This window comes from Triturus cristatus, chromosome 12, assembly GCF_964204655.1.
Source record: "Triturus cristatus chromosome 12, aTriCri1.1, whole genome shotgun sequence".
Taxonomy (NCBI): domain Eukaryota; kingdom Metazoa; phylum Chordata; class Amphibia; order Caudata; family Salamandridae; genus Triturus; species Triturus cristatus.
The window spans coordinates 297303412-297320982 of NC_140595.1; the positions used below are offsets into that span (position 1 = coordinate 297303412).

At 44.8% G+C, this 17571-nt stretch overlaps 1 protein-coding gene across 1 annotated transcript in view; it reads right to left on the reverse strand.

Annotated features, from left to right (window-relative positions):
* The window catches only part of COQ9 (coenzyme Q9), a 75300-nt gene that overhangs the window by 33353 nt on the left and 24376 nt on the right, over positions 1-17571 (reverse strand). The window contains exons 3-4 of the mRNA XM_085639161.1: positions 10255-10390; positions 9860-10002 (exon numbers count right to left, since the gene is read on the reverse strand). Coding sequence (XP_085495287.1) covers positions 9860-10002; positions 10255-10390 — 279 coding nt within the window. The remainder of the gene's footprint in view (positions 1-9859; positions 10003-10254; positions 10391-17571) is intronic.

The window sequence follows — 17571 nt, forward strand, 5'->3', positions numbered from 1 at the left end:
CGGACTCACTAGCATGGAAGCTTGGAACAGTGCTTGAGCACTGGTACTAACATAAGGCCGAACCCCAAGAGTACCCGAGTGCGAGTAACACTTCACACTGCTTGTATTTGGCTTCTCTCCATTCAAAACTATTGGTGAAAGTTACCACAGCTGTGTCGGCCATCTTTGGCCAGTCAGATCATCAGAGATGAAGGAATGCCTGGCTGTATTCACTCTCTTCTCCTGCTTGTTTCAGAGAAAAGTGCTGGGATTCGATGGAGTGGTGGGGCAGCATAATAAGTAAAGGACTTTATAGGAGAGCGCATCAACAATTCTTGCGGACATAAGCATCAGAAGTCAATGGTGTTGAAGCCCCAAGGGATCGTCTGCGAAGGAGATCAACTGGGCAAGGCGTGGAGGTGTCACAGGCAACAATAAGCAACAGGGCAGATGGGGCACAGACGTTAAGTGGGCACATGAAATATCGACCAAGATGGATAACAGTGCTAATATTTTTTAAAGTTCATGTACAAAGATGATGACCAATCCGTCCAATTTTACTGAACATTTAACAGGCTATAAATAAACAAAACCAGCAGTCCATGGAGACAAGACTTATAGGGCCCATTAGCATAGTGTAAGGTGTAATACACTAAACCATGACCACAGCTACATCAATGAAAATTAGTACATATACATATATATACACACATTATCTACTGGCGGTCGCCAGTAGATAATTATAGTTAGGACCATGTTTCCATAGGAAATCCGCAACATTCTATTTTGAATAACTTTGGCGCCGGTAGACGAATCCTCGCGAAATTTTCAAAATAGGTGGGGCGCTATGCTCCGCTCCTACCCTGAAAGTCTCGGGGGGATTCGTCAAGCGGGGGCTGAGAAAAAAGGGGGGTCCCAAAATGCGTTTTTCCCATGCATTTTTCCATAGGACCTTTAGACACAGCTACAGCCGGAACGGCTAAACAGATTTCCTTGAAATTTGGCAGAGAGGTAGTCTACAGGTCAAGGGAGTGCCTTTTGTAGGTTTGGTGTAAATCTGTTCAGTAGATTCTGAGAAAATAGCCTTCTGATGACATATGTGTCTTTATGAAAAAAAAATATTTGTAATATATGTATAGCTAAAATTTAATGGAAGAAGACATGGGCAAATAAGTGTCTAAATACAGTATTAGCATCAGCAGAGGATTGCGGTCACGTGAGTTATAGTTGCCTGCACTAACTATAACGGGGGAATTTCATTGGTTTTTTATCAGTAAAATGTCCAGCTAACTGTAACATGTGTGAAACCTATGGTTTTTTCATTGAATTTGCAAGGTTTTTTAAATGCTATATCCTAACTATAACGTGTGTGAAACCTATGGTTTTTTCAGTGAATATATATACACACACACACATATACATATATAAACACACACATATATTATCTACTGGCAGTCGCCAGTAGATAGTTATAGTTAGGACCGTGTTTCCATAGGAAATCTCAAAATTCTATTTTGAATAACTTTGGCGCCGGTTGACGAATCCTCGCAAAATTTTCAAAATTAATGGTGCGCTCCGCTCAGCTCCTACCCTGAAAGTCTCGGGGGGATTCGTTAAGCGGGGGCCGAGAAAAAAGGGGGGTCCCAAAACGCGTTTTCCCCATGCATTTTCCCATAGGACCTTTAGTCCGAGCTACAGCCCGAACGGCTGAACAGAATTACTTGAAATTTGGCAGAGAGGTAGTCCTCAGGTCAGGGATGTGCCTTTTGCATATATGGAGTCAATCTGTTCAGTAGTTCCTGAGAGAATTGCAGTTAAAAGCACATACATATCTATAGCCGCGCACGGTGCGCGCACCCTAACGTGCGCGAGCGTAATTCTGATTGGTGGTTACATGTCTGTCAACGTTCGAATCGGTCGAAATCAGGAAGTGTCGGCCGCCATTTTGTTTGTTTTGAGTGCGAGAGTGAAAAAGGAAGGTGGCGAACGTGAAAAGGGGGCAGGGTAGAGAGTTCCTGACCCCCTAGCCTTTGAAAGGGGGTCCCTGAAGGACCCCGAAGGCAGAAAAAAACTTATTTCTTTTTTTTTTTAAATCGCGGGGTGCGCGCACGGTGAAAAACCATTATAATACGTAGTTTATTGTAAAATAAATATATACAAAATATAATAATAAATACATAACATAGCATTTAAAAAAAACGTACAACTTCACTGAAAAAACCATAGGTTTCACACACGTTATAGTTAGGAATTAGCATTTAAAAAACCTTGCAAATTCCCTTAAAAAACCATAGGTTTCACACGTTATAGTTAGGTGGACATTTCACTTGTAAAAAACCAATGAAATTCCCCCGTTATAGTTAGTTCAGATAACTATAACTCGCGCGCCCGCAATCCACTGCTCATGACGTCACATATTACATCACTCATGACATGGTCAGTGGCATCACTCATGACATCACTGATGACATCATCCTTTTGATAGAGTGGCGGTCGCGCGAGTTATAGTTATCTGAACTAACTAACTAACTAACTACTTCAAGTTTTCCACCTTTTTTCCCCCTTTCCTTTTCAGTGCGAGAGACAAAACGGCGGCCGACACTTCCTGATTTCGACCGATTCGAATGTTGACTGACATCTAACAACCAATCAGAATTTTGCTCGCGCACGGCAAGGTGCGCGCACTTGCGCGCACACAGTGCGTGCGTATAGATATATATATGCTTTTAAATGCTATTTTCTCAGGAAATACTGAACAGATTGACACCAGACCTGCAAAAGGCACTTCCCTGACCTGAGGACTACCTCTCTGCCAAATTTCAAGTAATTCTGTTTAGTCGTTCGGGCTGTACCTTCGACTAAAGGTCCTATGGAAAAATGCATGGGGAAAACGCGTTTTGGGACGCCCCTTTTTTCCTCGGCCCCCGCTTGACGAATCACCCCGAGACTTTCAGGGTAGGAGCTGAGCGGAGCGCCCCATTAGTTTTGAAAATTTCGCGAAGATTCGTCAACCGGCGCCAAAGTTAATCAAAATAGAATTTTGAGATTTCCTATGGAAACACGGTCCTAACTATAACCATCTACTGGCGACCGCCAGTAGATAATATATACATACATACATATACATACACACACACGTGTGTCTTGCACATTTGCATGCTGTAGTCTATTTATTGGAAATATACCTCAAAGAGAAACACTGTATAGATATTACATCAAACAGTACTTTAGAAATTGGTGATCAACAAATGCAATTTCGGAAAAACAGCAAGACTTCACTGTTTAATCACACTGGAATATAGGACAATTTGAATATGATGAAATATATGGTTTTATTTGTGCACAATGGGAATTGGTCATTAGTTAACTGGGCATACAGGTAATTGGTCAGGTTTGCTAATTAGGCATACCTGAATAAGAAGAGGTTTTGACATCCGTCCAGAAGGAAGGTCCTACTTGTCAGATTTTCTCTCTCTACTTACACTATCACCCCAACCTTAGCTGCAGGATTGACATTACCATCCTGCGTGATGCACCCCACAAAACCAGATCAAAGCAATCCAACACATCACATTTTTCACATCATAAAATAGGGATCTCCAACCTCTTCCAGAATGAGAGCTACTTTTAATCAAGAAAGCCTTACAAGTTTCTGCTATATTAGCTTTTCTAGTGGGTACCACAACATTGTCAGCAGATGAACACTAAACTAACTAAATTCCTAATTCAAAAAATAAAGTTTTCACATAATTTATACAGTATTCTTGTGCACTACAAGCCTTGCTTCCTACATGCATTGTGCGGCCATCCACCTTTTACTGAAGCATCATTAGTTTCCTTGTATAACATGGAGACATCCCCATAGAAGGTTACCTTTCCCGGCCTCTGTCCCAGTTCATACCCATCCCCTTTCCGCTGGAGCACCATCCGCTACTTTCCATTTCAGCCCCACTGTATACCCCTAAACACCTTTACTCGGTGCTAAATTAACTAGGCCTGGGCAGTAAATTTAGTTTCGCTCGCGGAATATGGGTAATTTCACGTTCCGCGGAATTGCTAAAGATTACGCGATCCGCGGCTTTGTGGAATTTTTGCCTTGTTCGCGCTTTCAAAATGCGTGTTCGCGAGATATTTCCCCCTGAGCACACAAACAGCGTTCGTGAACAGGAAAAAAGCATCGCGAATGGGCGGAACAAGCAATTCCGCGTGTTCATGGAATTTCTGCGTGGTCACGGAGATTTTTTACCGTTTCACGGAGCTTTGCGTAGCGCGACTACGCAAATTCCGCCCACCCCTGAAATTAACACCTTCGGCTGAACTACTTATCCCCAAACATCTTTCAGTGTTTTTTGGCCAACATTAGAATCCTTGCTTCGGTCACTTATTGCTGTTCTCATTTAATCTTGCGAATTTATCATAGGTGTAATGGTTTCAGAAACTTGTAGAAATCAATGTCTGTTAGGTTATGTCTAGACTTCAGTTCTGCGAACGTGGCGGGGTATGCCCCATCTTGTAGTTGGTATGGGTGGTAAATACCTTTATCTATCCATGTGTCGAAGGCCAGGCATTTCCCTTTGGATAGGATATAAGTTTATAAAGCGCTCGATTGCCGTGGCATCTAGTGAGTGTGGAGGTGGTGCAAACTTTATCGCAGGGACTATGTTGAGGCAAAAAGCCAGGTCTTCAGGACTTTCCTAAACGATTGATGGTTTGGCAAAAAAGTCTCATAGTTGTAGGCAGATTATTTCACAGCTTTGCTGCACAGTTTGAAAAAGTTCTTCCACCCCATCTTACTCTCCTAATCTTATTTACCTGAAGAAGGCCCAAAGTACTGGATCTCAGGGCTCGACCGGGGGTATAGGGGATCAGCATTTTTTGAATATCTTTAGCTCCTCCCCCAAAAGATTGCTTTGTGGACCAGGCATAATGCCTTAAATTCCACACCTTGTTGTACAGGAAGCCAGTGTAGTGCTCTAATTCCCGCTGAAGTGGATTGGGCTCTAGGAATATTTCAAAGCAGTCTCGCGGCGGCATTCTGCAGTGACTGTAGCCTACTCAGTTGAGTTTTATTAATCCCCAATAGCAAGGCATTACAATAGTCAAGCTTGGACAGCAGAAGGGCCACCACGACTATCTTTTGTAGTTCTTGCGCGATAAAAGGAAAAATCTTTCTCAGGGTTTTTAATTAGGAAGGAGGAGGTAAGGCTATTCACATGAGCAGAGAAACTTAGCTGGCTGTCAAAAATTACACCAAGGTTTCTCACCTTGGATACAGGGCAAGGGCATTCTCCAGCCTTCAGAGGCCACCAGGAGTCGTTCCACAGGGATTGCCCCTGACCAAACTGAATGATCTCTGTCTTGTCTGTGTTAATCTTCGGGAAGCTATAGTTCATCCAGGTCATAATATCCGAAAGACACGCATGAAACCTGACAGCTGTGTCATCCGGCTGGTTAGCCATCAAGATTATAAGTTGGGAATCATCCGCGTAGGACACTAGGGCAAAACCATGCTTCCCGATTAGTCTGGCCAGGGGAGTAACATAGATGTTAAACAACGTGGGTGACAGAGCTGATCCCTGTGGAACCTCACAGGGGAGATGGAAGCTGTCGGACTGAAAGCCGTCCCAGTATAGGCCCTGCTCCCTGCCCTCCAAAACCGATGAGAGAAGGAATAGAGCTGGGCCCTCAATACCAACCTCCTGTAGCCTCTGTATTAACACCGTGTGATTCACGGTGTCAAAAGCTGCTGACAGGTCTAACGATACGAGGATTGCCCTGCCCCCTCTATCCACTATTCCTCGGATCTCTTCTGCTGCTACAAGCAGAGCAGATTCCGTGGAATGCTGTGAACGAAAACCATGCTGAGTCGAGTCCAGCAGATTATAGGTGTCAAGGTAGTCGGTCAAAACCTTATTCACCGATTTCTCCAGGATTTTAGCTGCTATGGGCAGACCAGCTATTGGGCGATAATTCTTGGGCTCTAAAGGGTCTAAGGTGGGTTTTTTCAAAATTGGCCTGATCGTGGCTCTGTTCCAGCAGGTTGGATAACTGCCTGACTCCAGCACTTGGTTAATTAAGGGAGTTCGTTCGGCCCCAATTCTGTTTGCAGCCAAGTGCATGATCATGGGAGGACAGGGATCTTTAGGTGAGCCGGATTTTGTAGAGACAACAAGTTTACATATTTCATCGCTAGTAGTTGCTGGAAAACGTACTAACCTAGGGTGTATTATACCCGTCTCGACCTGGGGTTGCTCTGACTTATCTGCGCTCAAACGAGTGTTCAGGAGGTCATCGTAAATTAGTTGGACCTTATTCTGGAAGTATGTGGCTAATTTATCGCACGTCTTGATCTGGCTGGAACATGTTAGCTTGCTGTGATTTGGAAAGCAGAGTCACCGTTTTGAAAAGCTCCTTGGTAGAGTTACCTGCTTCTTCTATCTTAGTGGTATAGAACAGTCTTTTGGCAGCGATTATTGAGTCTTTATACTGTTGGAGAGCAAAATTATAGATTGTTTCTTGTCTATACTATAGCCCTGCCTCCAGAGGCGCTCCGCTTTTCTGCAGATTACTTTTAAGCCTTTTAGCTCAGAGCTATACCAGGGAGCTGAGGGTTTTGATCTCCTGACTGTTACCAATTTGTCAGGTGCCACAGAGTCAGCTGCTGTCACGAGCCATTCATTAAATACGAATGCTGCCTCATTATTGTTTTTACTCAGCGAAAGGGGAAGTTGGCCGAGGGCCATATTTAGACTGTCAGCTTGGACACTAGTCCATCGTCTGATCTTTACCTTTAACGCTTTCGTATGGGTTTGGTGTGTTGGCAGAGCGACCCTAATCTTAAAATAGACCGCTTTATGGTCTGACCAGGGAAGAGCGGTGACACTGATCAAATCATTATCTGCATTATTGGAGAAAATGCCATCTAAGATATGGCCTGCCTGATGGGTGGGTTCATTTACTAGTTGGCTAAAGCCAAAGGCTGCAAGTCTGCCAGAGTCCGGGTTATTGGTTAATTCCAAATGATAGTTACAATCGCCGAGAATAATAAAAGGATGGGAGTCAACATGGGACTCCAAGTGCGTCATTAATGCCTGTGAGAAAACAGCCCTAGGACCGGGAGGGCGATAGATAAAAAGTCCCTGAATCTTAAAAAAGTTGTTTCGATTTAAGGTAAAATATAACGCTTCAGCTGGTAGGTCAGAAATAGTTTCTACGCGCGTCTTTAAATAGTCTCGATAAATAATCGTTATACCCCCCCTTTCTCTCTATCCTGTGCAATAACTGCATAACCCTTCGGTAGTACCACATTCCAGTCTGGACCCGAAGCATTGTCGGTCCAGGTCTCTGTCAAGAAAATTATATCGGGCGTGGTATTTTGATTCAGATCCTCAATCTGATATTTATTTCTACCAACGGACCGCACATTCAACAGAGCGCAGTGTAGATGCTGTTCCTGAACTAACTTGGGGACTGTATGTAGGTCTTGCCTTGAGGAATCATTAAATATTTCTACCCCCACCCTGTCTTTTGGGGAGTCTCGCAACGTAACTCTTGAAGATCGTCCCCTGTTCCTAACTTGGTCCAGGCGGTTAGCCCTACCTTGGCTTAACCGATAGGCGCATTTAGTGCAGGCGACCTCCTCTGAGTTCCTGTCTTGCGGGAACAAGTCATGCATTCTACAGGGATCCACGTCTAGGTCCATCAACTTCTGTCTACTATATGTTGCTAACTTTAAACCTTTAGGGGTTCTGGCGCTGGTTGCGCTCCAGGCACTGGCGGGCGCAGACGGGCTTGCCTTTGGCGCACCAGCGGCGCGGACGCCCCAGCGTGCCTTATATGGGAATTGAGGAGCAGCAACTAGCGCATCAATCCTGGTGCAGTGCGGACCCGCCTAACTTCCGGGTACCGCCAGGGTCGAGCGGAAAATGAGGCAAGGATAGACGCGGGATGAAAGCAGCAAGCAATATCTAAAAGTAAGTCAGTTTACAGTAATTATTAAAATCGTCATTAAAATAATAAGATTCCAAACAAAGCAACAATGTGTGCAAATAAGACGCGAGGAGGTCTAGCAGCAAAGAGGAGTATTAGGAGGGGTTCAAACAGTGCCAACGATTACCAAACACTCACACTACACCGCGAGCGGACGCCCCAGCATGCCTAATATGGGAATTGAGGAGTAACAACTAGCGCGTCACCCTGGTGCAGTGCGGACCCGCCTATCTTCCGGGTACCGCCAGGGTCGAGCGGCAAATGAGGAGAGGATAGACGTGGGATGAAAGCAGCAAGCAATATCTAAAAGTAAGTCAGTTTACAGTAATTATTAAAATCGTCATTAAAATAATAAGATTCCAAACAAAGCAACAATGTGTGCAAATAAGATGCGAGGAGGTCTAGCAGCAAAGGGGAGTATTTGGAGGGGTTCAAACAGTACCAAAGATTACCAAACACTCACACTACAATCTTACTATTGGCCCAGAGCGACTCCAACTTAGAGCCCTTGATGCTGCACTCCATTTTCTTATCTATCTTTAGTAAGGCAATTTTTGTGTTTTTATAAATGGACTCAGAGGCATGATTATGCCTATTTGCTGTTAACAGCGCCAGGGGGGTTTAGATTGTTCAGGATGGCCCTCTCTACTTGTAGCCAGGCCGGTGTGTATTCGTTAGGGGGTGATATCCAGTAAGACCCCTGTTTTGCCAGAAACGCTATTTGGAATGTTCTGAAGTCTGCTAGGTTTACCCCTGCAAGTTTTTTCTCTAATCTTAGTTTTTTGATACTTATCCGTGCTTTCTTCCCTCGCCACAGGAATTTAGAGATCAGAATGTCTACCTTACAGTGAAAGTCATCTGTGAGTAGGAGCGGGAGCATGCTGGTCAAGTAGTTAATCATTGGGGTGATCATCATTTTGATCGTCTCAATTCTGCCCCACCACGTTATGAATTTTAGGGACCATGGCTCCAGAAGTTTCTTTATCTTTTCTAGCAATAGTTTCTTGTTGGGGCCTAGTGTGCTCATCAGGTCACTCCAAAGTGTATCCCTATATATATGATAAATCCTGTTTGCCAGACTAGACCTGACCCTCCTAGAATATCAGTGGATGTTTAGCGGTTTGCATTCTGATTTATCCCTGTTGAGCTTGTATCCTGAGTGCCCAGAGTATTCTCCTATGGTGTCTATCAGGGCCTCAATTGAGGTCTTCGGTTGCTCCGTTACGATTAGTATGCCATCCGCGTATGCGTCAAATTTTATTTCAGCCCCATTAATATCGACCCCTTTTATTTTCGTGGTTTCTTTAAGCTTTTGAAACGAATTCTAAACATGTCGATTGGACTTTTTAAGCGATTTAAAATCCTCCAACAGATGGACCAGCAGATGGCAGCAGAGCACCAGTCGCATACCACTTTACAGGTTAGTGCGTTGATGTAAAAGATGCTGCTGGTTAGTTAGGAACTGGCTAGGGTCTAGAGAATTGTCTTGGTCTATAGTTAAGACTACCAGATGACTATGGCTTATATGTGGAAAAGGTGCGATTTCCTATGAGGAATTTTGCGATTTACGAATTTGCGATTCCATAGGAATTGCCATAATGAAATTACAGATTGATTACATTCATTCTGAGATTCCCAAATGGCGATTTCTACGGATTCATTATTTGGAAATGGGATTTTCGTACATATGGGCCTGGGAGAAGGAATATGGGATGAACAGAGTGCAGGATGAGAGGACAACAGATTAATCTCCAGTACAAGGAGCTAAGAAAACATGAACCTAGGGCCTCTTCAGTAGTGCTCATTCACCTCACTCATTTATCAGCACACAAGCGAGTCTACAGACATTCCCAATACTGCACATTACTGAGTAATACGGTGTTATATTTACTCTGCCTGGCCCAGCTGCACCAGCTTGTGTTCCTCCTCGAGAAGATCAGTCAGACGCGCGTTGCACTGAGACACGAAGTGGAGGATCAGTTCACAGCCACCGTTGTTAAATATCCCAGCAGCAGCGGCAGAAAGATCCAAGGACTGCAATGAGAAGAACAGGGAACAAGAGCAGAGGGTGGGTTAAGAAGACTCTGAAAACTGTACTGGCACAAACACGTATGGAGTGAGAAAATGGGATACACCAGCAATAAGGGAGATGGAGCACAATAAAAAAGCTAATAAAGCACATTTGTGCTTCTCATAAATAGGCCAACTCCTCTTATTCGTAGAAGGGCTTGACTGTGCATCCCATTTTCACCTTATGTGCCTATTTTCCTCCTGCTCGCTCCTTACCTTGGCACCTTCAGCGATGGCCTCAGAAGACCAGCCATGCTCTGGTACAAAGTCCAGAGCAGCAGTGAGAATCCTCTGCTGCAGCTGTTCCTCGGTCTCATAGTCCTCAGACTGCTCCCCACCCTGATCTGCATAACTGAAAGACAGGATCTAATTAGCATGGTCGGTGCTTTGGTAGGAGTGCTAGATAGGAATGTGGACGCTGCTTTACAGATAAATATATACAGCAATAATGGTTAGGTCAGAGTTTCCACTAAAAAGCATTTTGTTTGTTACGCTAATACCTTATGGTCAGGTTTGACAAACCTGTACCAAAAATCATGTTTGGGGTTTGACGAGGAAAGTTTCATTTGTAGACATGCCTTTCCTTTGAATGGAAATTACACCAAACTTAGCATGAAAAGATAACTTTACTCAAGGAATTGCCTTTCCTCGTTTGGTGTAAATACGTTCAGTAGTTTGAAAACATAACATTATAAAATCTTGACAGTTGAAAAGGCATTTTTATTCTAAATATTTTTAAATTTGTGGAGATCCATCCCAGGGGCGTTGGTCAGGGGTGGAGGAAGGTGAATGTCACAAAAGTGTTCATTTGCTAATAACTTCGGCATCCTTTGACGAATCTATACATGAAATATGTCAGACATTTCAAAGGGTTCAATCTAAGAAAAGGTAGTTGAAAAAAAAATCATTAAATTAATTTTAAACCCACAGTTACAAGTGCAGTTATGATTCAGAAAAAAGATGGAAAACGTCTGAAATTCCCCAGTTATGGTTAGCTTTACTCCAGCTAACCAGTGGTAAAGTGCTTTTGATCTCCCGTTTAAGTCTTGTAAAATTGGCATATAGCTATTAGGCAATTTTAATTTACTTGTAAGTCCCTAGTATATGCTACTACATTTACTCAGGGCCGGTAAATTAAATGCTACTAATGAGCTGCGGCACTCATTGTGCCACCCACTAAAGCAGATGCTCACGTGTCAGACCTTCTGAGGAGTCTCCATTGGCTTCCAGGAAGGAAAAAAATCATCTTTAAGACACTACTTGTGACTCAAAGCCTTATAAGGAATGGGCCCTGTCTACCTAAAACACAGGATCTCGCATTATGTCCCACAGAGAAATCTCCATTCCTTGAATCTCTTCCTAGCGAGTACCCCATGTATTAAAAAGGCCAGGTTGAGGAGGGACAAGGCCCTCTCCTTTCTGGGCCCGTCTGTCTGGAACAAACTGCCTCTGACCCTCAGAAGCATTTAGTCTACACCCTTGTTCCGGAAAAAGCTGAAAACGTGGCTTTTCTCTAGCCCATAATCTCCTCTCTTGCCCCACTGTTACCTTTCGGCATTCAGCGCCAGGACACTCCTTGGAGTAGCAGCAGCGCTTTATACATACCCCTATATAGACAGTAACATGCCTCCAGGCCTGCCATTGCAGCCTGGGTATGTAGTTTTTAACTGCCATTTCAACCTGGCAAAATAAAACTTCTACCAGGCCTAAACCTTCATTTTTAATACATATAAGTCACAACGAAGGTAGGCCCTAAATGCCCATAAAGCAGAGTGCATGGTATCTAAAAACATAAGCCATGTATATTTCATGTTTTCCATGTCCTGGGAGTTTAACCCCCCCAAAGTCGTTTTTCCCTGTGGCAAGAATGGCTCTCCCATAGGAAAACACTGAGTAACATTACAACAACTTATACCGCTTAATTTCAATTTAGGAGCAGCTTGAAAAATGATTCAAGGACTTATTTTAATAGTAAGTTGAAATCCAACATAATAGTCAAGTCAGATGTTGTGTTACTATTTTAGAAACAACACTTTTAGAAAGTTGTAATGTTTACGTCTAAAGTCAAAAGGGCCTTTCTGCCAGTGTCCTGTGTTACACGACCCCTGATGGCTCCCCTGTGGTGAGATGTGTATTGCTCCCGGACAGTGGACAAAGTGCTCTGGGTAGGGGGTGGGTCTTCTCCCTCTACAGGGTGGCCTGGGGCTGTGCCCAGCTTCTTCATTAGCTTCAAAGAACGCCTACCTTGTCGCTGGCACCTTGTCGCTGGCAGACGAAGCTCACACCTACACCTGGCTCCCCTTTGTCTCTCTAGACAGGCTGTCCTCAAACCCAGTAGTGGGTAAGAACGGACCAAAACTGGTATAGGGAGTGGGACAAAGGCATACCCTCCACCCACAGGCTGGCACTGGACATAAAAGTGGGCCCTATAGACCTCTCCTTAGAGCACTCTAGGAACTGTGGAGAGACTGCTGTCTGAAAAATCAGAAGGATGGCTGGACCGGCTTGCCTTGAACCCAGAAGTGACTACAAGGGTAACGAGGATATACAAAGCACACTTTTTTTGCACTCTACCCGTAGGTTCAGGCTGACCACCTGTTTAAGCTACAGAGACACAACAAGCTTTCAGATGTCTCTTTTCCTGCAACTGCCCAGCTGACAGTTCCAACTAGACCTGCTCTGGATCCTGCTGCGGACTCCTGCTGGAGTCCTATCCCCCAAGTGCCCCTGAACCCTTAACCCCCTCCCTACTCCGGTTCTGGACCCTTCACTGGTGTTAGAGCATACTCTGCCTGTCCAAAATGCAAAAGCTGGGACTGCCGAGTTTTTGCCTGGAGAACCGACAGAGACTGGTCTCACAATTGAAGCCATAACTGTTGAAGTGCTGGTCAGCCTCAGCTTGGTGGTGTGCCCTGCTGGAGGAGATCTGACTTTCAGAAACGTTTACAAGTCCGAACAAAGAGGTCTTCATCGGAACAGTCACGAGCAGCTTACCATTGACATAAAGGCTTTCCTGGGCATAGACTTCAGAATTTGCTCCTTCAGAGATTTCACACCGTCACTGATGACTGCACTGGGACACCGCTCTTTAGCAATCCGCCATCGAAGAGTCTCGCTTCAGATCTTGCTTGCCCACCAACTGACTTGTTGACAACCAATGTTTTTCTCATAAAAATGTCCAAGTCAAAGATAAACTTTCCCCTGGGACAAACCTGATCCCTGTACCAGACCCGCCTTCCATCGTCGCCAGCCATAACTTCGATCTGGTCTAGCACAACCAGATAACTGAATTGGCCCTTTGTGGCTTTTTTTTAATAAAAAAAAATTAAAAATGCATCTCTCTGGTTCTGGTGACCGGATTTTTTGCCGTTTGATTTATTATAGAATATTCTCAATTTTTCTAAATTGGTTTGGGATTTTTCTTGTTTTGAGTTTTCACTTTAACACTGTTTGAGCGCGGCATAAATACTTTACACATTGCTTCTAAATTAAGCCGGACTGCTTTGTGCCAAGCTACTATAGTTTTAAGCACAGGCTTATTTAGTGACTGTTGTGGTTCATCATGATAAGAATTGTGACTTAACTAAGGTGGGTTCTCACCCCCCAACTAATAGTCCAATTTCTTACAACTTCTAAACTGCTAAATAGAAAAAAGAGGCCAGCAATTTCAAACTCTTCTCAAGAGCAACTAGCCAAAAGTCAATAGTATGAGTAATTCAATAACAAATGCATCTTCAGACTCTTAAAATGCATTGCTATTGGGCGACTAACGACTCCGATGAAAAAGCTCTAAAGGCTGCATAGGAAAGATATCAAAGGGGATGATGGATGGAGCGTTAGAGCAAATCAAACACTCACCCCCAGTCAACTGATCTGGGTTTAATCCATCATCATTCTTTAGCTCACTCCACCACCCCAGTTCAGACATGGCCATATGCAAATCAGTCTGACCCTGTGCCTCATGGGAACAGTCCAGCCCGAACTGCCAAGCCATGTCTTCCCTGGACTGGAAACAAGCATCCTGGGACTGGTTTCGGGTTCATAACCCTCGTCAGCCAGGCTATCTTGAATCCAGTGGCAAAGTGAGCAAGGGACCCACGTCTGGGCATACCCTGCCAACTTAGGGCGAACAAAGCGATACCAAAGGGGATGATGGACGGAGCGTTAGAGCAAATCAAACACTCACCCCCAGTCAACTGATCTGGGTTCCTCTTCCTAGGAAGCTTGTTTCCGTTCCAGGGAAGGCATGGCTTGGCAGTTCGGGCTGGACTGTTCCCATGAGGCACAGGGTCAGACTGATTTGCATATGGCCATGTCTGAACTGGGGTAGCAGAGTGGGCTAAAGAACGGTGATGGATCAAACCCGGATCTGTTGACTGGGTGTGAGTGTTTGATTGGTTCTGATGGTTCTGATGCTCCGTCCATCACCACCCTCTTTTGTACTGCATAGGAAAGAGGACATCCTCTCAACATTGCGAACCATGCTAGAACATTTTACTCACATTCTTCACAACATGCCCCAAGATATTTTGGGAGCTTCTTTAATACAATGGATACTAGAGCACCATGACCTAGTAGTCTTCCGAGGAGGGGATCTGGACACATTTAATAATAGTATTAATAACAAGCATTTGCAATGCAATAGGTCTCGCATTTACGCGATTTTGAGCTGTTGACATTGCAAATAACAATACCAATAGCTTAAACTCGCATAAATGCGAGACCTATTGCATTGCAAATGCTTGTTGTTTTTCCCATGGTTCTCTTATGCAGTCTTCTCTGCAGAGACTTCCCGCATCAGCCATGGAGATCTTTTTTCATTTTGTTTGTCATGTGTTCTGATGTGGAGAGCTGGGTTTGTTTTGTCATTTGATCCCTTTGAATACCTTTCCAATTAATGCAGTGAAGGCCTCTCGCATGAAGTTTGACAGTGCGGCCTTGTTGTTCAGGGGCCCGTGCAACTGGGTTCTGTTTCTAACTTCTAATTCCCTGGTAAACTATCGTTCTTGGAAAGCGTCGTGTGCGCGCAAAGAAACGCAGATGTCCGAGTCAGGAGCTTTTTATGTTTAAATTCTTTAGCTGTGCAGCATGGCTAAAACATTTAGCAAATAAAATAGGTCCCAAAGGGGAGAGCTATTAGCTTTGTCAATGCATGTTAATATCCAGTGATGTTTCTGACTTCAGAATGCCCCCTGTTGCTTATGTCTAATTGTGTCTTACATTCCAGCTTGTGCTTTTGTTAGATATATAAGATTGGGTTTTGGCCTTCGTGGAGTCTCTTTGCTTGATGGCGTCTTGTTTTGAGGCCGTTGCTCGTATTTCATATACTCTAATGTCTGTTCCGTGAGTGTTACGTAGGGTGGCATTTGCAAAAGCACAGCACTGCCATTTACCGGGCTTCTTGGCGCTTTACAGCTTGAAATCACCAGCGGGCAGTGCTCGCGCACGGTCACGTGCCTGACCATCAGAGAGACGCCCACGGGACAGTCGGTGCAACAATGCAGAGCCAATGTGGTATTTACTGCCCCCTGGTGCATATCTGTCCATCAGGAGCCGTGATTAGGACCAAATGTCCGGCGTGCGGGCGTGCCCGGCCAGAGCCTCTCCGAGTAAAAACAGCAGGCAATTAAAGCCAGCCACGCTAGAGTCCCTGCCTCACAATTGCATGCAGATGTGTTACCGAAGAATGCTCTTAAATTCCACTCCGAACTCATTAGTGCATCACACATTGTGCGCGAGCCGCCTGATTGTGGCGCGAGGCGGGGCCTGTGCGTGCAAAGAGCCCTTTCCTGCAGCTTGTTTTGAAGTGAAGGCTTTGATATTCAGAATTACTGCAAAGCCGCAGCTCCCAGTGCCGGGGCTCCATCAGTCTCGGGTCATTAAACGCCATCAAAAAGCATTCTGAGGCACCGGCCTCCTCGCACTAGTAAAAGGCGGTCTAGCGCCATGAAAGTCACCAGACGGACATTAGCACGCTTACAGTATTCCCTCCGCTGAAGTGAGACGGCTAGCTCTGTATGTAGCAGCGCAGAAACACCTAGGGGTTTCTCTGAGCTACATAGATAGGTCACAGGCACCACCAGGGTGAAATACAAAAATAAGAAAAACAAGCCCGGTGGAGCGTGGCGCGCGCGCTTGGCGAGGGCGGGTAGAGAGAGCAGGGTGTGTGGCGAGAGGAAAGAGGGCGACGGCGTGAGAGACAGGGCAAGACAGTCAGATAGAAACACGGGAGAGGTACAGGGGCACCGATGCACCGAGGCTGCGGACGATTTTAGTGAGACAGAGAAAGTAAAAGAGAGAGAGAGGTGTTCTGCGTTCGCTGCGTCTATTCTTCTGAGACCCCCAGAACATAAGCCTGCATCTCTCACGCTCTTATTTACCTGCCAGACATTGGCTTGTCTGGAATTTTGTCAGTGAGGAACTTGTCCTCCGCCGCCCTTGTTTCCCGAGACTGCAGACTTATTAGTCACCACAGCAGATCGCAAACAAAAAATGTCCACTGCTGCGGAGATGTGCCCCGTCTAATTAAACAAGCCCCGCGAAACGTGGCGCGCGCGCGCTTGGGGGCGGGGGAGCGCATTCCAGGCGGAGCAAACCCTTTGAAGTCCTCCCAAAAAGCGGAGTGCATGGCGGCACCAAGCGCGTGATTGTGCGCGTGCTAGCAATGCAATCAGCTTTTTGGGAGCACTTTGAAATGCCCTTTTACAATAGTCTCGCTTTGCGATCGCTTACGCGATAGCAAGGCGAGACCTAAAAAGGACAATGTGTGGATGTTATGTGCGGATCTTTAGTAATTTTTTGAATACATGCATTTCCTAACTCTAGGCATTTTGGGATATCCTTGGACATTACACAGGCTGAATGCAGAGCATGTCCACAGTAGAACTTCAAAAATGCCCGGCAAGTTATGAGATCAACAGGGTTTGCAATGGACTAAGCAAAAAGGAGATGTGCTTTTTATTTAGTTCTTTTTCGTGGGTTTCGTATGGCTGCTGCAACCACCTCACACAAACCAAAACGTATGGATTCTTTTAGGCCTGATCCTTGAGGTTTTCAGATTTTCTTTGGTGTCCCAGTGGAGTCACAGCAAAGGGGGCAGCATTATCGGCATAGAAGAAGCAAGCATATGCCTTTCCGTTCAGCAGCGTCGCATTATGAGATACATTTGAAAGGTCTCTGCCCTAGTTGGACAAGTACAGATTAAAAAGACAGTGTGCAAGTTAGATTGGGAATTTACTCCTGTGTTGTGGATTTAAGACTAATAACTTGGATCAAGCTGAGCAACCCCTGGTAAATGTTCAGAGCATGTAACTGAGCGTCAGCTCACGCAAACACTTGAACCCAATCAATAAAGAAAAATAACCAAGATCATCTGTGCTAAATCCTTCTCAAATCCTCCCCACAATATCAAGCACAAAGATGTGAGGTAGTGTTTTGGATCCCATAAAATGACGATAAGTATGCAATGTATGCTCTCTAGCATCTGGGGTATTTCCATATTGCATTCTACTATACTCTTGCTTATGGGGGTTG